Here is an 18,566-nt window from a genome sequence, read left to right as displayed (position 1 = left end):
GGTAGGATTTTCAGGCAACCCCCACAGCGGAGTTTTTTCACAAAAGTAATTTAATTTTATGGATTTCATGACTTCAGACCAAGTTCTGGCAAGACCTTGTAGAGTCTTCAGTTTAATTTTTTTTTAAAGTTAGGATTACCAAATTTGAAAAGAAAACCCGAACGATTAATTCTTTCCCCATCCAACATAGCTGCATACATAGGACCCACCCCGAGACTAAGGGACCCTTCAACAGCATTCGTGAATGGGATAATTGAAAGGCCCAAGCATAGATCTTTAGGTCTGGAGCCGCCAGGCCACCTTTATCACGTCGCCGTCTTAGTTTTTTCCAAGCGATCCGTGGAAGATGGTTATTCCAGATAAAGGATGATATATTAGTCTGGAACTTGGCTAAAGTAGTTTGATCAAAGTATAAAGGAATGGTATTAAATAAAAAAGAAATTTTAGGAAGGATAGACATTTTAATGAGATTGGCTCTACCTAGTAATGAAAGGGGCAAATGCGACCATGATTGGAGAAGCTTATGACAATCTTTGACAACTGTAGATAAGTTGACTTGGACAAGTTTATTAATGTCCTTCACTATCGTCAAGCCTAGGTATCGCATTGAAATGCCTGCTTGAAGTTCTGTTACGGAGTCCTCATCATTCCATAGAAGCATTTCAGTCTTGGCTGCATTAATCTCATATCCCAACACTTGTCCAAAGGCATGGGCCAGTTTCAAGATAGCCGTGAGAGCAGTGGTGACCTCTGATGTTAAAATAAGCACGTCGTCGGCATATAATGCTACCTTCCTCATCCAACCTTGATAGGAAAAAGGTTTGATGGTCTCCTCCTCCCTTAGATGTTGCGCGAAGGGCTCAATGTAAAAATAAAATCAAAAAGCAAGGGAGAGAGCGGGCATCCCTGTCGGGTTCCCCTAAAGATGGAAAAGGGGTTCGAAAGGTCACCATTAACAAGAAGGCACGCAGATGCATTGCTGTTTAACAGGCCTATCACCCTACGGAACCTTTCCCCAACACCAAACTTGGCCAAGGCTTCCGACAGGTACACCCAATTGACCCTGTCGAAAGCCTTGGTTGTGTCCAGCGTAAGGGCCGCCAATGGGAGATTATTGGTTATTGCCATATCTATGGCACCAATTAAATCATAAGTTAATTCATAAAGTTGTCTCCCTTTCAGGAATCCCTTCTGATCCGAATGAAGAACAGAGGGCGCGATAGAGGCTAATCTAGTGGATAGAACTGTGGTGAAGATTTTGTAGTCCACATTCAAAATAGAGATCAGCCTATACGAGCCACAGGCCTCCTTAGGTTTACCCGGTTTTAGAATAAGGGTGATAGAGGCATTATCCTATGATACCGGAGGGAGCATTCCTTCTAAAAGGATTTGATTAAACAGAATAGTGGGGAAGGGAACGATTTCTGACTCCAGGAGTTTACATAACTCAGCTGGCAGCCCATCAGGTTCGGACGCCTTCCCCTTCTTACCCTTCCTAATGGCAGATCTCACCTCATCCTCTGTAATGGGATTATCCAAATATTGCGATTGTTCAAAAGAAAAAGAGGGTAAAGTAATGTTACTCAACCAGCTCTTAATAGCCTCAGCAGTAAGTACCTTATCTTCTTAACGTATATCTTGGAAGAATTCCCTAAAAACCCTCTTAATTTCATCATCTGAAGTAAAGTTGTTATTTCCTACTTTTATAGATACTATGTTATTACGGACCTGATCTACTTTGCTCTTCCAAGCCAGTAATTTACCAGCACCTTCACTATTTTCGAAATGCGCCAACTTACTGGCTTCCCATCTTTGTTGAACCCTCAGATTTAAAATCGAAGCCAGGCTTCCTTTTAGAATCAACAGTTGATTATGAAGAGGATCTAAAATAGACCCTGAAGCTGTACAATTGATATCAATGTTGTGTTGAATACGAGCCATTTCTGCTTCAATGGAAGAGATCTTTTCGTTATATTGCTTCCTACGATAGGCAATTTTAGCTGTAATAAGCCCTCTCAAGGTAGCCTTAAACGAGTCCCAGATAATTCTATTTAAGGCAGAACCGTTGTTTAATAGAAAGAAGTTCTGAGTCTCTGACTTAAGATATGAGATATCCTTATCATTGGTAAGGAGAGAGCAATCAAAGGACCACGTACTCGGGGATTTCTTAATACGGAGACCTAATTCCAATTTAACCGCAGAATGGTCTGAAAGGTGAGACGGAAGGTAGTCTATTGTTTTAACAGAATCAACCAGTCTTTGAGTTATTAAAATAAAGTCGATCCTTGACTTGTGATGGTATTTAAGGTTCCGAAAAGAAACTCGTTGTTGTTGTCCCAACCTTTGTCGCCAGACGTCAACAAACCCATACTGCCTCATAGCGTCCAATAGGAAGGATCTAGTCTTAGACGAAAGCAAAGATCGATTATTAGGAGACTTGTCCAAGACGGGATCCAACACGATGTTAAAATCGCCGGCTAGTATTATAGGGCCTGAAACGGAAAGTAACTGGGAAAAAACGGTTTCCAGACAAGAAGGGTCATCCTGGTTCGGGCCATAATAGCCCACGATTGTAACTAAAAACCCAACCATGAGGACTGACGCCATGGCCCATCTACCGGAAGAATCTACAGCCTGCGAAACCAGCTTAGCTTTGTAAATGTAATGTAAATGTATTGGCATTTATATAGCGCACTACTTACCCGTAGGGTCCCAAGGCGCTTCGACCGCTGCGAAACCCTTCCTGGCTTCCCTGAGAGATGGTCCCTTAATGGGTATCTCCAGGGTGAGACCAGGCATCCCCAGCGGTCTGGTGGGGCCGTTAGTGAAGATGAGGCAAGCTAATGCCCAGAGTTGCCGAGTGTGATCGCTGATCAGAGTGGGCACCGAGGCGAGAGAATTATCGAGTCCGCTGACCCTGGTCCAGAAACCTGCCGCGCCGGGAATCGAACCCTGGTCCCGGGTCGTCCTCGGGTCTGCCGCCTCTAACCAGTGAGCCACACTACTTCACTCCTTTTTTAAAAATAATCGCCACCCTCGTAGTATGAGATTTTTGAGTGGTAGAGACCACAAAGTCGATCCATCTATTTTTCTTGTTAAGTGCAATCAATTCACTATGAGTTAAATGGGTCTCCTGCAACACCACGACCTGCACATCCAAGTCCTTCAGATATTGTAAGATTCTATTGGCTCGGAGCTTGGTGCGGAGGCCGTTGATGTTCCAGGAGAAGAACCCAACACTACTCATCTCTCATCCAGTAAACCAAGACGACTAAAAATACTGTACCAAAAAAAGTTTTTTATGATCACATTCATGACTTCCTTACAACAATTGTGTATAATGTGTGAGTTACCATTCCTTAAACTACTATTTAAGTTATTGAGGACTTTTTTATATTTTTGCCACCCCTCAGCACTCACCCACCCAAGGTGTGAGCCCCTCCCCCCGTGAAAAACCCTTGCAATATCTAACCGGAACAATGTCCAGTAGATAGTGCCCCGCCGGTTGACTTCCGGCAAGAAAGATCACCACCCTTCTTCTCAAATGACAAATAAAGAGTGAAAAAGAATTCAAGAGAAAGAGGAGAATAACTAAGACTGTAACCATATTGACTAGTGCACTTAAGTAAGAAGAGAAAAGCTATGTCAACATCTAGATTTCCAGATCAAAATAGAGAATTAAATGGGAGGTCTCCTAAAATTCGTAAGGTGGAATTATAGGTGCCTGATGTTATACCTTACGAGCCCCCTTGCCCAGTTCCATTAGTAGCTCATCAGCTGCTTGTACAGACCTGATGTTAAACATCTTGTTATTGTACATTACTTTAAGGGCTGCCGGAAACATGAGCTGAGCTGTTGCACCTAATTCTCCAAAGGCATCCAGGCGCCTCCCAAATTCCCATTGCTTTTCAAGTGTAACTCTAGAAAGGTCTGATCTTATCAAAAAAGTAAAACCCTTCCCAGCCAAAGATTTTTGTTTCAAAGCCATGCTTAGGATGCGCTCCTTTAAAAGGTAAGTGTGAAAATTAACTAAGATTTTACGAGGTTTAGACCTCTGGGGGTTCAGTTTAAAGGGATCCCTGTGAATCCTCTGAATGTCAGCCGACAATTCTGCGAGAGTGTGCTCTAAACTCAGGGATTCCTTCAATAGAGACACGATGTATTGTTTAATATCTGACCCTTCAGATCCTTCAGGAACATTCAGGATACGAGTGTTCCCCCGTCTTGCATTATTTTCAAGAGTCTCCATCCTCTCGCTGAGAGACAGATCTTCCCTTGTAAGTTTCTGAATGTCCACTTTCGCTTGGTCCAAATAAATTGAGTGCGCACCAACCGTTTCCTCTAGCACTCCGGTTCTTATAGTGAGCCCTTCAATTTTATTATCAAGCGTTTCACAGTATTTTCTAAACTCTACTTGATTAGCAGATGATTCCGCGAATCCCTTTATTATCTCCAGGGTAAGAGCCGAAAACATCTCCAGAACGGAGGCTGCCGTCATCGGAGAAGGAGAAGAAGAAGGGACCAGTAATGAGTTAGAATCAAGTAGAACAGAAGAGGTTTCCATATCTGCACCCCCAAATGCGCCTCCTAATTCAAGAAAATCTATCTCTTCGGCCTCCTCGGCCAGCTCTGTAGTCGGGACTAGGGGTAAACTCTTTGCTATCACAGATGAAGATTGTGGCGGAGATTGCGCAAACTGCACGGACGGCACAGGCTGTTGTTCTATCTCTAGATCATGTAGACCTAGCAGGTCCCCTGCTAGACCGGTAGTTACAACATTTTCAATAATCTGACTAGAGCTCTTCTCAGCTGCATCTTTCACCCCCAGCGGCGGTGTATCTGCTGGCATGAAAGGTTGGCAATGAAAGGAGGAACTGGCCTCTGGGACCGATGCCATACCCATAAATCTCTTCAGAGAGATGTAAAATCTGAGGAACGACTTTGAAGTAGGAGCGAAGTGAAGGAGTAATTCTTGAGCCTGTGGGGAGCACTGTTTTAGAGTCTTTAGCCTTCACCTTAGTTTTACTCTTCACGTTAGTATTTTTAGACTTAAGTTCTGTATTAAAAAAAGAAGAAGATTTTTTCTTAGATGGTGTATTGACCCCTTTTCCGACCTCTGCACCCCCCTCCGGGACCCCGACTTTGCTTACTCCGGTTTTCTTTTTACGCCCCCGACCTCGACCTCGTTTAACCCCCCTCTGGGAGTATTAGGTGAGGTGTTAAGGGTCTTTGAGGTATTGGGAGTCTTAGGAGTATTTATAATAGGAGAAGTCTGTAAATTGTCCTCAACACAGGGAGTGCAATCTAGGGGAGTAGGTTTAGTTACTGTTTGAGACAGATCAGTAAGATTCCCATAACCGGGTTCATGTGCCAAGGACCCCTCCACTGCGGCAAAAAGACCGGGATGCTGTAGGTGAAGCTGCTGATCTTGTGAGCCTTCTTTGCAGCTGGAGGTTACGATTGTGTGCGTAGCATTCCCTGCGTTAGCTAACCCCCGAGGGGAGATCAAGCTTCTTAGCTTCCTACCTCTCCTTAGCTCCAGCGGCTAAGCAGATCCTTGGGCTGCGTTCAGGAGTGACCGGAGTTTCTGGGAGATTTTTGGGAGAGGGAGAGGACAGGGTTAAGCACCCGCTCTCTGTTTGAGTCGGCGAGCCTTTCAGTGGCCGAATTTCCTCAGCCCTGCAGGTGCCCTCAGTATCACAATTGCCCAAGAGCCACTTGCCTGCGCCACAAAGCACGACTCGGGACCCCCCGCTACACCCGCTACCTTGGAACTCCGGTCGGCGTCCTCCGTCTTCGTCCACGGCTCCGTCTTCACTCCGGCCCAAGAACCATGGAGACAGAGAGAGGACTCCGCAGTAGCACCCGCTGCACTGAGAGGAATACCGCATCCCGCGCAGGGAAAGAAGCTCAGCGAAAAAAAAAAAAACAAAGCTATCGGCGAACCACACTCTTCTCCAAAGGAGCACAGGAGACCTTCACCTTTCAGGTAGCTGATCCATTGCTAAGATACTCATACTGCATGGCGGGAGACAATCCTACCGGGAGTTCATTCCGGAGCACCGCGGCGAGCTAGCTTGCTGCCGCCATGTTTTTCCCCGCCCTCCCGAAGAACGGAAGTGCATAGCTTAAAGTAAAAAAAAAGGACTATGACGTGGCCTGGCGACATGAAATTGCTTTTATTTTTTACTTTAAGCTATATAGCACAGCAGCTTGCTCTGCTGTGCAACACTTAAAAACAAATTTATAATGCCAATAGATCTCGCATAGGTGAAACCTATTGGCTTTGCCAATTTTTGTTTACTTGAAAGCTGTTATGGTGACCAGCCCGCTCATGGTACAAGGACAAGAGGTTGCCACAGCCCATTAAATGCTTTCCGTTTTGTGCCTTGCAAAGTTTTATAATAATTAATGAGAATTTTATAGGGGTTAAAGTCTGGAAAGTGAGCTCTAGTCTTAGGGCTTTATTACGAGTTTGGTGGCCCGAGCGTGGAGAGCTTGGCTTTCCGACTGCCGTATCAGAAGTTGGGCAGATCGGCTTTGTGAAGATCGCCACTGGACCTCAGAGACAGGCAACAGACCGCAGACTGCTGGGTTTGCGATTGGGGAATGGTAGGCATGCAGGGGGGCTGCACCGCTGTCCATGTTACAAGTTTCTCATCCAGGGGATACTCATCAATAGTCATAATCCATGAATAATCCCGTCCATGTGCGGGATCCCAGAGCATAGAGAAAATACATATATATATATACCTATATATGTATATATCTATGCAGCCTAAGATATTTCCACAGTTGCCAAAATGCTGAAATTACATAGGTTTGTATAGTAACACCAATACTCTCCCAACCCCTAAGGAAGAAAGAGAGCAGTAAACATTGGCATACAACAATGCTTTATTGCCATAGAGAAACCTGTAATTGCAGGCATTTGCCTGTAGGCTGCAGTAGAGTATAAAGAAAAGAAAGAAAACTGACACCTGGCCTTTTAGGCATTAGAGTAGGGGATTACCGTGCCTTTAAGACCTGCCGGCGACCCCTTGCTCCCATGATGCACCACAGGTGGCAGTTAGGTCAGTTCTCTTTTCCGGCTCCTTCTGAGAGGATCCTGGAGCTTGAGCTCTTCAGTTTTTTGACTAAAAATGATTTTGAAAAGATTTTTCCGAAAATTCGACGTTTCTGGTTTCTAAAGGCTTCTGCTGCTGGTTTTGTGGACTTCCATAATTTTTTTCCAGTCAGAATGCTAGCTTTATTCAGAAAATGTCCTTCCTGTGACAAGAAGATGGTACTGGCAGATCCACACTCGGTGTGTATTGTGTGTCTTCTATCCTCACACAATCATGACCAGTGCCACCATTGTCAGAAGTTCTCCAGGCGAACCCTGCGCGACAGGGAACGCATAAAACTCCATGCTTTGCCGGAAAAGGACAAGAGTTATCAGGTGGGTGGCCATGGAGGCCCCAGGACATCATCTTCCAGCAAGCAGCATCAAAAGCGGCGACGTTCAACCTCTCTTGACCCTAGGAAGAGAAAGGGGATAAGAGAATGACTGTCGACATCGAATTCGCCATCGAAGAGGCCCAGACACTCTTCAGGAACACCATTTCGGCGTCGAGAGTCTCCGCCGCATGCAAGTAAGTCGGCGTCGAGGCACCACACTTCGGGCTTGAAGGCTGTGGGTGCTGAGAGACCTAAGTCTCCGTCCACGTCGAGGCTTCCATCGATGCCAAGACACACTCCGCCATCCTCGAGGGGGTCAGCGCCGAGAGTAGCGACGGCTAGCATCTTGCCGCCGGTGGGCGTGCTGTCGTCGAGAGGATCGTCGAGGTAATACCACTTGACGTCAAGAAAATCGACGTCGATACGATGGCATGGAGGGTCGCCGTCAACATGACGTCCTGAAAGATCGCCGTTGACTCAACGCCATGGCAGATTGCCGTCGACTCGACGCCATGGCAGATCGACATAGAGGTCTCCAAATCGACGCCGAAGGTCGACGTCTAGGTCACCTCATCGCCGTAGGCGATCGACGTCAAGACCATCAAGACCTCATTCAATGCCGATGGTGACTCAGACCTCATCGCCGTCGAAGCACTCGACGTTGAGAAAAGAGGACATGGGAATTGTGGAGTCCCAGCGGCAGTCAGTTCCCTGGTCCAGATCATCATCAGGAGACTGGTCATCGTCTCCAGGACAGCACATTGTGGAGATCTCACCAGAAGCATCCCCCAAACTTGCAGAGGGGAGGGCCCACAGTCTGTCGCCTCACCGTCCGCAAGGTGCTGTGTCAGGTGGCCACAGTAGTCTGGACTCGGATTACTCCCGCACGTATTCGCCATCCGCGCCCACTCCGCGTAAAAGCACTCCGGCTGGACCCTCGAAGTCTCCCCCTAGGAGACCAAGATCGCCTCCCAGGCCAAGATCGCCTCCCAGACCAAGATCCCCTCCCAGACCAAGATTGCCTTTCAGACCAAGATTGCCTTCTACATGTCGGTCTAGGTCCAGGGGTCGTCACAGCCGTCATCACGACAGGCCCATCGACTGTCCGGGACTACTCTCCGACCTTCTCCTCAACGCCTCCATCACGGGTGTCGCCCATAGATGACATCTCGACCTTCACAGATGTTCTGGGTAGGGGTGCAAAGAAACTTAACATCACTTTGCATATCCCGGTGGTTCCCACATCTGTCATCTTTGACACCTTGCATCACTGGACAGCTCCTAGACCGCTGCTACCACTTGTGACAGGATTCTTGGAACCGGCTATGGCCACCTTCCTCATCCCTGCGACGGTGGGTTCCGTGCCATCCAGAATCGCCAAAAAATACAAGGCTCCAGCAGAGGACCCCGTTTCTCAGGGCTGACCCACCAGCGGACTCAGTCATTGTGGCTGCAGCCATGAAGTGCCACTCCGCTTCTACATCATCCTCTGTGCCTCCTGAGAAGGATAGCAAACAGATGGACTCATATGGGTGGAAGATGTGCAATATTTAAGCGTCATCAATGAAGGTTGCGAGTGCCCTTCTCAGGAGATATAACAGATCTCTTTGGGACTCCCTGACACGTTTCACTGAGAAGCTCCCCAAAGAAGACTGGCAGGATTTCACAGAAATTCTACAGGAAGGGGGGCTAGTAGCCAATCAGGTAATGAGTGCTGCAGAGGACGCTTCAGATCTCGCCGCTCATGGCTACTCCCATGGAGTCTGTTCACGACGCTCAGCCTGGCTGCGCCTCACAGGCCTCAAGCCTGATGCCCAGAGGAAAATTCTGAAGCTCCCTTTTGATGGCTCATCTCTGTTTGGGGCTCACGCTGATGACGAGATGAACAAAATGAAGGCTGAGATGGACACTGTCAAGGCTGTTGGTCTGGAAAAGCGCAAGGAGTTCAAGTAACGTTTCCGTCAGGGCGACAAACGTTCATTTCAACAGAGGGTTCAAACCCCTCAATGGTCCTCTCAGAACAAACAAAGATCCCAGTTCCAACAAAGGCGCCCTGGGAGAGGAAGAGGAGTTAACAAGCAGCAGTCCACCTCTAAGCAGCCTCCCAAGCCTTGAGTTGTTTCTTCCTCTGCAACCGTTCGCCACTCCGGTGGGAGGGAGTGTAGCTTGTCACCTGGAAAAGTGGAAAGCCATAACAAGAGACAAATGGGTGCTGAATATTGTGCAGCATGGTTACTTGCTGAGGTTCAAGTCTCCTCCTCCGCAAGTGCCCCCGCAATTTAAGCGCCTTCCACAAATTCAAAGTCAGCTTTTGAAAGCCAAAGTATCTACCCTTCTTGCAAAGAAGGCCATAGAGGAGGTCCTTCCCATGCGAAGAAATCATGGAGTATACTCCCGCTACTTTCTAGTCCAAAAGCGGGGAGTAGCCAAAGAGTACAGACCTATCCTCGACTTGCGCCTGCTGAAGAGGTTTATCAGAAAGGAGAAATTTCATATGCTAGCCCTGCATCAGATCTTTCCGCACCTTCACCAGGGAGACTGGATGTGTGCCATCGACCTGCAGGACGCCTTCTTTCATATACCTGTCTCAATAAAGCATCGCAAATTTCTCAGGTTCCAGATAGCCCGTCACCACTATCAATATCGAGTGCTTCTGTTCGGCCTCAAATCTACCCAGCGGACATTCTCCAAGTGCATGGGGGTGATGGCTGCCTTCCTCCGCAGGCGAAAGATCTTCGTCTATCCCTACCTAGACGACTGGCTCTTGAAAAGCTCTACACCTGTTCTGCTTCAGAGCCATCTCTCTTACTGTCTCAACCTGATGCATTCTTTAGGGTTGCAAGTCAACTACAAAAAGTCGGTCCTCAACCCCACCCAACCAATACATTATCTGGGCGCCTCCCTGGACTCTGCAGAGGCAAGCGTGTGTCCTTCGGAGGAGAGGTTGTCATCAATGCTTCTGAAGTGCCGCACCCTGCTCGACATCCAAAGTCCTACAGCCAGACAAGTGTCGTCACTACTGGGATCGGTGGCCTCGTGCATCTGCATTGTGTCCAATGCACGCCTTCACATGCGGCCTCTGCAGCAGGCACTCTTGGACCAATGGTCTCAGAGGTCAGGCCACTGGGAAGATTGTGTCTCTCTCCACCAAGTTGCCAGAGACTCCATCAGATGGTGGATGAAACGTTCTCACCTGCTGCAAGGAGTTCCGTTTCATCAGTCGCCTCCAACACAGACAGTGGTCACGGATGCCCCAATGCACGGCTGGGGTGCTCATTTGGACCAGCTTCAGGTACAAGTTCTCTGGTCCGAGACAGAAAGAAGCTATCATATCAACTTCTTGGAGCTACGGGCTGTCTATCTGGCGCTCAAGTCCCTGTACCCGTCTATGCACTCCAGCCTCATTCAAGTTCAGACAGACAACACAACAACGATGTTCTATCTGAACAAACAAGGAGGCACCAGGTCACGAGTTCTGTCTCTGGAAGCTCAATCCATTTGGCGGTGGCTTCTGGCGAGAGGTCTCTCCATCGTTGCAGTTCACCTTCCAGGGATCCTGAATGTTCAGGTGGGTGGCCTAAGCATAGACTTCGTAGAAGCGCGTGACTGGGTGCTCAACAAAGACGTCGCTCTGGAGGTGTTTCGGCAATGGGGAGTGCCAGACATAGATCTGTTCGCAGACGCGGCAAGCGTGAAATGCCCCGTCTTCGGGTCCAGATTCCCCCACCAGGGATCACGGGGGAATGCACTTTTGATCAGCTGGTCTCAGACATTGCTGTACGCTTTTCCTCCACTGCCTCTGATCCCGACGGTGATACAGGAATTCTACAGGGCCAACACCAGGATTATTCTGATAGCGCCGGAGTGGCCACGCCAGAGGTGGTACCCGGATCTCCTCCAGTTGTCAGAGGTTCCTCACCGGAGGCTGCCCTGCCGACCAGACTTGCAGACCAAGGACGAGGGGAGGGTATTTCACCCCAATCTCCCTTCCTTTCGATTGACGGCATGGCTCCCGAGGTCATCCAGTATAGCCACTTAGACCTCTCAGCTAACTGTATGGACATCCTTAGAGAAGCAAAGAGGCCCTACACCAGAAAGTCTTATGCTTTCAAGTGGAAATGATTTTACATTTGGTGTATGGACAATGCTCTTGATCCGATTCAAGGTCAGGAACAGGTGATTCTCCCATACTTATTACACTTGGCAAGGTCAGGCCTGAAGTACCCCTCCATCAGGGTTCACTTAGCGGCAATCACAGCCTATAGGAAGTCTCCTTCCCAGACCTCATTCTTCCTCATGCCTGTGGTCAAAGATTTCTTAGAGGGGCTTAAGAAAGTGTTTCCGCCAGTGAGGTCCCACTCTCTTCCCTGGGAGCTTAATATTGTACCTACCAAGTTGATGGGTGCTCCTTTCGAGCCTATTCATAAGGCATCTTTGCAGCACTTGACCTGGAAAGCTGCTTCCTTGGAAGCCATCACCTCAGCCCGCAGGGTGAGTGAGATCCAGGCCCTGTGTTGCAAGGAACCTTACACAGTTTTTCATGCCAATAGAGTGGTGCTGAGAACACCTCCAGGCTTCCTGCCCAAGGTGGTCTCAGATTTCCATATCAATCAGACCATCACACTGCCTACTTTCTTCCCTCAACCAACCACTCCCCCGTAGAGGTCTTTACACTCCCTAGATCTCCGGAGGGTTTTGAAATTTTACCTGGCTAGAACTCTTCCACTTCGGAAGTCTGACCGGCTCTTTGTTAATTATGGTACAACTAATACTGGTCTGTCAGCTTCAAAAAGGTCTATCTCTAGATGGATTGTCTCCTGTATAGCTCTGTCTTACCAATTAGCTAACAAAGCTTTACAGGGCAAACCACGTGCACATTCCACTAGAGGGAAAGCTTCTACAACAGCTCTCCTTCGCAACATTCCGATATCTGAGATTTGTAAGGCGGCTACATGGCGTTCAGTACATACCTTTACCCGCCATTACTGCCTAGATTCAGATGCACAGGCCGATGCCCAAGTGGGACCCTCCTCTTTGAGGAATTTGTTTGCATAACTGCATTATAAATGTGATATTGATTCATTTTTTTGCTCTGTACTTGATTGCTCGTCCGCGAGACTTTGGGTACGGGCTTGCTAATCTATTCATAGATTATGACTATTGATGAGTATTCCCTGGATGAGAAGGATTAGTTACTTACCTGTAATCCTAGTTCTCATCCAGGGGTGGCTCAATGGTTAAAGTGGCAGACCCTGATGCAGAGGTCTGGCCCGGGACCAGGGTTCAATTCCCGCCTCGGCAGCTCTTAGACTCAATCTCCCCGGACCTGATAATTCTTGCCTCGGTGCGTAGTCTAATCATGGGTCCCACTCTGTGACTCTGGGCAATAGCTTGCTTAGGGCTATATGTATCAAGCCTTTTTTGATTCGCAAAGGCCGAAATTCGGCCTTTGCGAATCGCAAAAGGCTGTTTTGCATTAATTGATATGTATCAAAAAATCGCATCTTAGGGAATCGCAAATATTTGCGATTCCTTATTTTGCTATATCATTTAAAGAATCGCAATTTTGCGATTCCTTAAATGCTATGTATGAAGCATTTTACTGTAGCGAATTTAGTTTAAGAAATCGCAATTTACCACTTTCAGTTGGTGGTAAATTGCGATTTCTTTTCAAAATACACTAATTGCCATTTTTTAATGTGGCATGTGACGCACATACATGCCCATAGGGCATGTATGTGCGCCATATGCACACACATGCTGATTTCAGGGGTGCAGCAGGGTGTCCTTGAGACACCCCTGCACCCTTGAAATCAATCTAATTTTGCGATTTGCAAATTGCGAATCGCAAAATGAAATGCATTTCACAATCATTCCTATGGGCCTCCTGGCCCATAGGAATGCATGGGAAATAATTCCTTATTTGCGAATTCGCAACTTGCGAATTCGCAAATAAGGAAGATTAAGGAATCGCAAAAAAAATCGATTTTTTTCATACATACCGTTTTGCGATTTGTAAATAGCGATTCCTTAAAAATCGCTATTTAGAATTCGCAAAACTGAACTATGATACATATGGCCCCTAATCTCCACAACGGCCCCAGCAGCGCTTGGATGCCTGGCTTCACCTTGGGGGTGCCCAGGAGTGGACATCTCTCAGGAAAGTCAGGAAAGGTTCCACAGCGGTATGAATACAGCTCTACGAGACCTCAGGGTAGAAGTGCGCTATATAAATTCAAACACATTTACATTTACATTTACATTCCTGTTCCACGAGGAGACCGCAGCGGTCCGCTGCCTGCTTCAAGGTGGTGGTGACGAAGGATTTGGGTTGCGGGACTCACCCAGTTTTTGTTCTTCAAGGCAGATTCCAACGTGTATTTCTTTCTCCAGGTCACCCTTTCACAGCAGTATCTTCACCCCCAGGAATACGACCCTGTGTGGGGCGATCTGCTGGTGATTCCTTTTCATATAATATACCCATTGCCAGGACTGTCCACATATGGCCGAACTCCAGTAATGGATATATGGTATTTTTCAACATATATCATGCATATGTTTTCATCTGACACAAATCCAGTAGAAATGCACACATAGGCATCGTTATATTTGGAAAAAGTACTCACCACCGCTGCAAGATCCCTGCCTCCACACTACCGGCCACGTAGTCAATACGTAATGCGGTGATCTTTGAACTGTCAGCGCGGGGGCTACTGGAGAGGTGGTCCTACAGCGAATAGACTGCCAAACTCGTAATAAGACCCTTAGTGTCTCACATTAGTCGAGCCTTATTATACATTTTGCTGGGACATTTTCAAATGCTGCCCATTCTTGCAAATGGAATAAAGCATCTTCCAGCAAATGTAAGTCTTCTTCATCCCTCAACATGCTAGTCCCACTGGGAGAATTGGAACCTTATCCAGGATCAGTGACATCTTATCAAACTGGTACATTCAAACGTTATTTACAAAATTGTTTAAGCAGGTATAGTTCGATTAGGAGATGTGTCCTATGTATTCACTGACAGCTCCTGCATATGGAGTGAAACATACAAAGTAGGAAGATAAATAATGATAGCCCCTTTACTGTGAAACACATGCCTGAAGCTGGTGTATAAAATCGAATTAAGAAGATTGAATTCCTCTGTTGGAAAGTTTTGCAGAAAAACGCTGAAGACCATTTTAGAGCATAAGGACCAGGATGTCTGGTATATAGCTTTTTAAAAAAAGTATAGGTGCTTTGGGTCAGAGTGGGTGCCTTTTGCTATTAGACGCAGACTGGGGAAATCATAACATTACTGCATACTAACCAAAGGGCATCTGCACTTGTTTAGGTAACAAAAGGGAAAACCTGTCTAAGATTGGGTTTTCTTGAAACAACTTATCTGAGGAGTGTCTACCCTGCAGTGCTAGTGGTTTTATTAGCTGGGCTAATACTGTACTTACGTCCAGTGCAGTCTTTTTGATCCACTTGAAAACCGGAGCATTTAATGCTACTAACATATGAAGTTTAATAGATGTCTTCTAGTTATTGAACCTTGGCTATTTTGAACCCCCAGCTAAGACTTTCCTGATATTAATTCAAGTCAATTATTTATTTGGGTGTCTAAGGCAACGTGTCACTTTCCAACAAGGTTGAATTCCTCAAGGCCATGTCAACGTGACCAGGTGTCCATTGCATTAGGAAGCCTTATGTGTGTGGCTGTGCCACTGTACTGTGTAGTCGTGAACTATAAAAGTACATTTGTTAGAGTTGTTCAAGCTACATTTTCCTTCAAAGTTTAGGCGAATGCTGGTACACAGCATTTGATAACCAAGATTGGTGTGCTTTTTGATATGACTCTTGTCTCCCCATACCGTTGCTTAACATCTTACTGGCAGGTGGTGGACATAATTACCTGGTGGTTGATTTTACAAACACACAGATAATGTGCATATTTCAAACTGATGAGAACATCACTTGGCACCTCGATGGGGCCTCAGTGATCAATTATACATAGCAATGTATATAAACAACATACTAACTTGTTGAGTTAGTACTCACCAAAGAATAGTGTGATCTCACTTTTGCAAACTCAATTTGTAATTTTAACAACTTTTATGGTTGTTGCGCAAATGCACCCATTTATTACTTATAGGATTCCTGTCTGACTTCCCTACAACAAATAATGTATTGGTGGGCTTGAAACAACAGTATGGAGGAGGTTGTTTCACCTGCAAAGCATTTGGAGATGATTATAAAGGAATTGGATTTAACTTCTGTACTATGTTCTGCTTTATAGTTGTTAAAATCTCTTTTATTTACAGAATCTCTGGTAAAGAAAGATATGCAACAGGGTTTCTTTTATGTCCAACTGAATATTAGGCCGAAAACGGTGTATATATGTTTTGTACCAATTGTAACACATTATGGGCTGCAAAGCTATATTTTGTGACTTCACTACAATACCTCCGATTTTTAAAATAAGTTTAAAAGTAAATGAGGTGCTTTTCTAGGCAAGCAGAAAAGCGTGCTCTTATAATTGAGAAGTCATATGTCTGATGTAGATCTTAGCTCAGCATGTATGAGAATTCAGATGAATCCTGATTTGCGACTGAGGTACATGCACATTTGCCAGGGACATGCTAAGACCATGGAATGTATAGGGATTATGTGTGCTGATGGACTATGCATGGTTTGTAACTATGACCAATTAGAAATGCTTTTATATATTATTTTAAGGAAATTTGGGTGTTGCTACTAGGCATATATTGTAGCTACAATGTTAATACTAATTCATAATCAATTTATACAATTTGATGGATTCTAACCACAAGAAACTAATTGGGTCTAATTTTGAATGTTGGGTCCAGTTTGAACTACTCGTATTATAAATGTTTTGGTGATATTAATATTTGTACATCGAGTTTGTGTTCGTGTAATATACTGTTCCCTTGTTAATGTTTATATCGCTTAAATGATCACCAGAACTAAATTATTAAGTAAATTACATAATTGTGCTTAGTCTAAAAGTTTTGGATTTTCTCTGATCCACACTCCCACATTAGCATAGCTTCCTCATCCGTGTGTTCTGCTCCATAGCTGTGTCAGACCCTTCTTGTGGACAGGTGTTACTTTTTGGTTATACGTCTTGAAATTGTCAGATTAGCATGTTTAGTATGGCGTTCAATTATCTGTAGTATGTCTCCTCTTTTCAGGAGTTCCAAATATTACTTCTGTGTTTTCACTACATACAAAACCAGAGGATGAAACGGGAGCACATGAGACAAAGGAATTCACGAAAAGGACTTCAGGTGAGCACATCATGTTCATTCCAAGACGGTAGACATTGGGACAGGCTTTCAGCATCTAGGAAATGCTGTTTTTATATACATATCTATGTGAACTTTGGGGTATTTCTGACAAACGTTTTATTGCTGAAATTATGGAAGTGTCCCTTAAGTTTCAACAGAAAAGATTGAATAATATTTATAGTTTCAAACAGAATTTTATGAAGGCACATACTGTTCCCAGTTGTGGTTTATTCAGTGCTGCAAACATGCATAAGGATTCAGAGCCCTGCAATTGTGGGCACCAATATGGATGTTTAGAAGAGACAGGATGTGTCTGGTTAATATTTCTGAAATTCTGAAAAAGCTCTGCTGCAAGATAAGTGAAGTAAGTGCCAAGGAACCATGCATGGAGGGATGCATTAGCTTTTTACCTTTGGATCTGGCCACTCTGGGTGGAGAATACTTTTAAATGCTACTTAGGGCAGTACTTCAAGATAGGTAGTAAATTAGTTATTTCAAGAAAGCATTGTAAATTATATCGGGGCCTGCAAAATATCTGTAATTATTCCTGTGCTTACAAGATGCTCTGAAAATATCCCCATAAATGTAACCTTATTGTCAAACAGCAAATGAAATCGGAACAGTTTGTGTTACTGGGCAGCTTGTCTTTTGCTTTCTCTGCCTGCACCTAACCCTTTTGCTATTTCATTGGCCCCAAGTGCCCATCTTCACCATTTGCCCTAATGTCCTACATTTACAAAAGCACCAGTCTGCTGTGCACATTGTTGAGACCTAGGTTCTGCTCTTGTGCTTCTTCCAGCAAGTGTGTGTCTAAATTCTGCATGCCTATCGTTTAAGATTTTCAGATCACACAAAGGAAGTACCAATAATGTGTCTCTTGCAAATGGTACCAAAGGTAGGCCTTTTCTGAGGTCCTGACAGTGTCCAAGTAGTGATTTCCAGGTTCTCTATTGCGATGTCAGGTGAACCATGATTTCACTCTTTTTATATTAAGCCCTCAGGTTACCCTCAAAGAGGACATACTCTTGTTTTTTTCAGTACCAGGATCTCGAGAGCTCTTATGGTGGATTCCAGATGCTAGCACCCTGGAGTCTCACATATGGTTCACTGGCAATGCCCTCCACTAGTTCTACTCTTACCTTTCCAACTGGCATCAGTTTGTTCACACGAGCACCCCCGGTCCCAAAAGATCCCTATCATCTGTGGAGTTTCATTGGGTTCCATACTGTCATCTTAAACCTCTACATAGAACTTGGTGCTATATTCACAAGCAACAGAATTGAGATTTACTAATATGCCAATGATAAACCACTTTACTAGAAAGTCTCCTCTGCTTCAGACATCCAACACCTCTAACACTGCCTAAGAATCATCCAGACCTGAATGTCCAGTGCCTACATGAAGCTTACTGTTATTTGCCAAGAAAAAATATTTAAAACTTGGCTCAATGAAATGAACTTTGATGGCTTTGAACCCTAACTTTCACTGAATGCCAAGTCACTTGGATTCACCCTAGACACCAACTTCGCCCTCAAGGAACACGTTGGAAAAATAACAACAATGGTTAGGTACCAGCTGTCTCTTCTAAAGAAAGTGAATCTGTATGTTCCAGGAAGAGACCTCAGAAACACTGTTCAAGCCCTTGTACCCTAACATCAGAATGGTAGGTAACGCCATGCTCCACAGCTTTCCATACTTCACACAGGCTTGCTACATGCCGTAGCATATCTCTTGCATGTCCTGAAGAAACATGATCATATCACCCCCACCCTGATGGAAATCCATTGGCTTCCCTTGCCAGACAGCCCTTCAAAACAACCTGCATCATTCACA

The 18,566-nt window shown here is 45.4% G+C and overlaps 1 protein-coding gene across 2 annotated transcripts in view; it reads left to right on the top strand.

The window, feature by feature from the left end:
* The window catches only part of LOC147747976 (uncharacterized), a 152,967-nt gene that overhangs the window by 69,671 nt on the left and 64,730 nt on the right, over window positions 1-18,566 (top strand). For both annotated transcript variants that reach the window (XM_086957463.1, XM_086957454.1), the window contains one exon: window positions 16,638-16,733. In XM_086957463.1, coding sequence (XP_086813589.1) covers window positions 16,638-16,733 — 96 coding nt within the window. The remainder of the gene's footprint in view (window positions 1-16,637; window positions 16,734-18,566) is intronic.

Source organism: Lissotriton vulgaris, chromosome 1_1 (assembly GCF_964263255.1).
Source record: "Lissotriton vulgaris chromosome 1_1, aLisVul1.2, whole genome shotgun sequence".
Taxonomy (NCBI): Eukaryota; Metazoa; Chordata; class Amphibia; order Caudata; family Salamandridae; genus Lissotriton; species Lissotriton vulgaris.
This window is presented reverse-complemented; position numbering and strand designations above follow the sequence as displayed.